The sequence below is a fragment of the Arachis ipaensis genome, chromosome B8 (assembly GCF_059453495.1).
Source record: "Arachis ipaensis isolate K30076 ecotype BB chromosome B8, ASM5945349v1, whole genome shotgun sequence".
Taxonomy (NCBI): domain Eukaryota; kingdom Viridiplantae; phylum Streptophyta; class Magnoliopsida; order Fabales; family Fabaceae; genus Arachis; species Arachis ipaensis.
The window spans coordinates 30,744,186-30,749,008 of NC_142443.1; the positions used below are offsets into that span (position 1 = coordinate 30,744,186).

Here is a 4,823-nt window from a genome sequence, read left to right on the forward strand (position 1 = left end):
AAATCTCAATTCAATAATTTTCAAGTCATAATCAACATTTCATATCTCAATTTCCAAACAAATATTCAATTCATCAATCACCATATTTATATACACATACCAATATCACACTCCAAATCATGCTCATCGACAAGAGCCTCAACCTTATCATCCATTAAACATATCAATCTACATCACATACAACTTTTACATGTTTTACCAATAATTATCACCACTCACAATTATTCAACGACTATTCATATATTCATCTCAATCCAATTCATTCAACAACTACATCAACATTTAAAAATCCTATATATCCTAGGGTCACTAGCCTACGTTTTCACAACCACATTACATTTTAGATACAGGAAACCGAAATCATACCTTGGCCGATTTTCGTCTAACCCGGAACACTTCAAATTTCACTTTTTCCTCAACTTCCAATGTCTCAAATCTCCCAAAATCAGATTTCCAAGCACAAAGCTCCTTTTCAAGCTTTCCAAGATATCAATCAAGCTTCAATATGCACATACACACTTCCTAAACCACAATTATCATACCCAAACACAACAACTCAATACCCAATACCTTAAATTTAGAATTTCACTCGGGTTTGAGATCTCTTATCTTACCCAAGGATCAAGGAGGCAAGAATAAAGCTTCCCTTCAAGTTAATTGGATCCTATAACACAAAAGAGCTCACAATTTCAACATTTTTGCCCAAGAAACTCGAAATCAAGAGCTGGAAGAAAAGGGGTGAAAACGTGGCTTACCTCTTGCACAATCTTATGGGTTTTGTAGAGCTCGACGCCGCGGTCGCGTGGCCATAAACGGTGCGTCAATCGGAGCTTCGGATCAAAAGTTATGATCAATGGAAGTTGGAAGTGAAGTGGAACAAGGGTTTCATGTTTCCCCCTTTTTCCTTTCTAATTTCAGCGTGTGTGTTTGTTTGAAGGAGAGAGAGAGTGCTGAACTCTCTTAATTGAGTGATGCTTGGCTGGGTCTTGGGCCCAACGTGGGTCCGGTTGGCCCGTTCGGCCCAATCTTGGGCCGATTTATTTAAAATTGGTGTCAAAATTCACGTTTTAATTTTCTCTATCATATTAAATCATAAAAATCTCATTTCTCACTTTCTAGAATATTTTTTAATTTATGAATTAATTAGTCATTAATTAACTGGGTTTTAAATTCTACCCACCTAAATGGAAATTTTGCCCACAAAATTTGAATTCAGTTACCTGAGAATAGGTGTGGGTAGTCTGTTCGCATTTCCGACTCGTGTTCCCAAGTGTGCTCCTCAACACCGGCTCGACTCCATGCCACTTTCACTAATGAAACCTCTTTTTCACGCAACTTCTTAATACTCGTGTCGTCAATCCTAACCGGAGTCACCGGCAGAGCCAAATCTTCCTTTAACTAGACCGATTCAGGTTCTAACACATGGCTAGCATCAGGAGTATACTTCCGAAGCTGTGACACGTGAAATACATCGTACAGGTTTGAAAGGTGAAGCGGTAGAGCCATCCGATACGCCAACGGTCCAACTCTCTCGAGAATCTGGAACGGACCGATGTATCGAGGATTCAGCTTCTTTGTCTTAATCACTCTACCTACTCCTATCGCTGGAGTAACCTTAAGGAAAGCATGGTCTTCTTCCTCGAACTCTAAGAACTTCCGCCTCTGATCGGCGTAACTCTTTTGATGGCTCTGAGCAGTGAGCATCCTATCTCTGATTTTCTTAACTTGTTCAGTGGTTTCAGCTATCATCTCAGGCCCTAACAGACTTTTCTCCCCAGCTTCATACTAGCATAGCGGAGATTGGCATTTCCTCCCATATAGAGCCTCATACGGAGCCATTCCGATACTCGCATGGTAGCTATTATTGTACGCAAACTCCACTAGCGGCATATACCGACCCCAGCTCGCCGACTGGTCCAAAACACAAGTCCTCAACATGTCTCCTAGGGTTTGGATTGTCCTCTCAGATTGACCATCTGTTTGAGGATGGTAAGCTATACTTAAGCTCAAACGGGTTCCAAAAGCTTTCTGAAACGCACCCCAGAACCTCGAAGTGAAACGGGGATCTCTGTCAGAAATTATAGTCATAGGCACACTATGAAGTCTCACAATCTCCTTTATATATAGGCACGCTAACTCCTCAAGAGTATAGTTCATCTGAATGGGTAAAAAGTGAACCGACTTCGTTAGCCGGTCCACAATTACCCAGACAGCGTCAAAACCGGCTCTAGTTCTTGGTAATCCCGATACAAAATCCATCGCAATGCTCTCCCACTTCCATTGCGGAATCTCCAAAGATTGCAATGTCCTGGAAGGTCTCTGATGTTGAATCTTCACCTTTTGACAAGTTAAGCACTTTGAGACGTATTCCACCACATCATTCTTCATACCAGGCCACCAGAACATAGCCTTTAGATCATTGTACATCTTAGTACTCCCAGGGTGAATAGAAAATCCACTTTTGTGCGCTTTTAATATATCTCGCCGCAAAGTCCCAACATCCGGCATAATGATCCTACCCTTGAATCTCCATAGCCCATCTTGATCCTCTGACACTCTCCACTGTTTTCCTTGCTCAATAGCTGGCAACACCTTCGGTAACACGTCATCGTTTTGATGAGCCTTCAGGAGTTCGGATTTAAAATCGCTTGAGATTTGCAATTGACTCAAACACAAGGTTCTAGACACTTCTTGAACACCGATCTTTAAACTCTCGAATGCCTTGAGACTCCTCTTCTCAAAGCATCATCCAAGCAGCATACAACGATTTTTGACTTAGTGCATCCGCCACAACATTCGCTTTTCCCGGATGGTAATTCAACCCAAAGTCAGTCTTTCAGTAACTCCATCTACCTCCTCTGCCGGATATTAAGCTCTTTCTGATCAAAGAGGTATTTCAAGCTCTTATGATTAGAGAAAACTCGGAACTTAACTCCATAGAGGTAATGCCTCCACACCTTTAGCGCAAACACAACCGCAGCAAGTTCCAGGTCGTGCGTCGGGTAATTAACTTCGTGAGGTCTCAATTGTCGTGAGGCATAAGCCACCACATTCTGATGCTGCATTAGCATGCACCCCAGACCCTTTAGTGAGGCATCACAATACACCTCAAATGGTTTGTTCAGCTCGGGTAACACCAACACAAGCGCGGTAGTCAACTTTTATTTCAACGCTTGAAAGCTCTCCGCACACTCAGAAGTCCACACAAATGGCGCGTCCTTGTGGGTTAACTTTTTCAATGGTAAAGTCATTTGCGAAAAGCCTTTTGATGAATCTCTGATAGTAGCCAGCTAAACCCAGAAAACTCCTTATCTCGGTAACTGAGGTCGATCGCCCCTTGGTGCACGAAATTGTGATGTCCAGGCTCGAACAATCCCTGGCAACGTGAGCAACTTGGTACGCGTAATCGTGATTACACTTTAATTATGTAAAATTCATGGCTCTTTCTTTCCCTGGAAATGGCGCCAAGAACATGGTGCCAATACCATGGTTCACAACTTCGATACAACTAACCAGCAAGTGCACTGGGTCGTCCAAGTAATACCTTACGTGAGTAAGGGTCGAATCCGACGGAGATTGTTGGTATGAAGCAAGCTATGGTCACCTTGCAAATCTCAGTTAGGCAGATATAAATTGATAATGGTGTTTTCGAATAATAAATAATAGAATAGGGATAGAGGTACTTATGTAAATCATTGGTAGGAATTTCAGATAAGCGAATTGAGATGCTTTTCGTTCCTCTGAACCTCTGCTTTCCTGCTATCTTCATCCAATCAGTCTTACTCCTTTCCATGGCTGGCTTTATGTGATACATCACCACTGTCAATGGCTACTTTCGATCATCTCTCGGGAAAATGATCCAATGCCCTGTCACGGCACGGCTAATCGTCTGGAGGCATCACCCTTGCCAATGGCTTCATCTTATCCTCTCAGTGAATAATATGCTCACGCACCCTGTCACGGCACGGCTATTCATCTGTCGGTTCTCGATCATGCTAGAATAGGATTTACTATCCTTTTGCGTCTGTCACTAACGCCCTGCAATCGCGAGTTAGGAGCTCGTCACAGTCATTCAATCATTGAATCCTACTCGGAATACCACGGACAAGGTTTAGACTTTCCGGATTCTCTTGAATGCCGCCATCATTCTAGCTTACGCCATGAAGATTCTAGTTAGGAGATCTAAGAGATATTCATTCTAGCTTATTTCATGTAGAACGGAAGTGTTTGTCAGGCACGTGTTCATAGGGGAGAATGGTGATGAGCGTCACACATAATCATCACCTTCATCACGTTCTTGGGTGCGAATGGATATCTTAGAAGTGAAATAAGATGAATTGAATAGAAAATAGAAGTACTTTGCATTAATCTTTGAGGAACAGCAGAGCTCCACACCTTAATCTATGGAGTGTAGAAACTCTACCGTTGAAAATACATAAGTGAAAGGTCCAGGCATGGCCGAGAGGGCTAGCCCCCTAAAACGTGATCAAAGGATCATAAGGTAATCCAAAGATACCTAATACAATAGTAAAAGGTCCTATTTATAATAAACTAGCTACTAGGGTTTACATGAGTAAGTAATTGATGCATAAATCCACTTCCTGGGCCCACTTGGTGTGTGTTTGGGCTGAGCTTGAGTGTTGCACGTGCAGAGGCCATTTGTAGAGTTGAACGCCAGCTTTTGTGCCAGTTTGGGAGTTCAACTCTGGTTTTGGCTCCTTTTCTGGTGCTGGACGCCAGATTTGGGTAGAAAGCTGGCGTTGAACGCCAGTTTACATCGTCTATTCTTGGCCAAAGTATGGACTATTATATATTGCTGGAAA

General features: G+C 42.5%; 1 protein-coding gene across 1 annotated transcript; it reads right to left on the bottom strand.

Annotated features, from left to right (window-relative positions):
• Positions 1-1,212: 1,212 nt before the first annotated feature.
• LOC107610831 (uncharacterized) lies at positions 1,213-3,065 on the bottom strand. Its single transcript, XM_016312825.1, has 4 exons — positions 2,958-3,065; positions 2,206-2,622; positions 1,471-1,785; positions 1,213-1,398 (listed from the first exon to the last, which is right to left on the bottom strand). Exons 1-4 carry the CDS (start codon positions 3,063-3,065, stop codon positions 1,213-1,215), a joined length of 1,026 nt encoding a protein of 341 aa, XP_016168311.1.
• Positions 3,066-4,823: the final 1,758 nt, after the last annotated feature.

Excerpts from the sequence above, each read along its gene's own strand:
- LOC107610831 (XM_016312825.1), bottom strand. The coding sequence starts at position 3,065 with ATGCAGCATCAGAATGTGGTGGCTTATGCCTCACGACAATTGAGACCT. Across the intron at positions 2,623-2,957 it reads CGGTTGTGTTTGCGCTAAAG|GCTCATCAAAACGATGACGT; the intron begins GTGTGGAGGCAT and ends GAACTCCTGAAG. Across the intron at positions 1,786-2,205 it reads CCGGTTTTGACGCTGTCTGG|TATGAAGCTGGGGAGAAAAG; the intron begins GTAATTGTGGAC and ends CCGCTATGCTAG.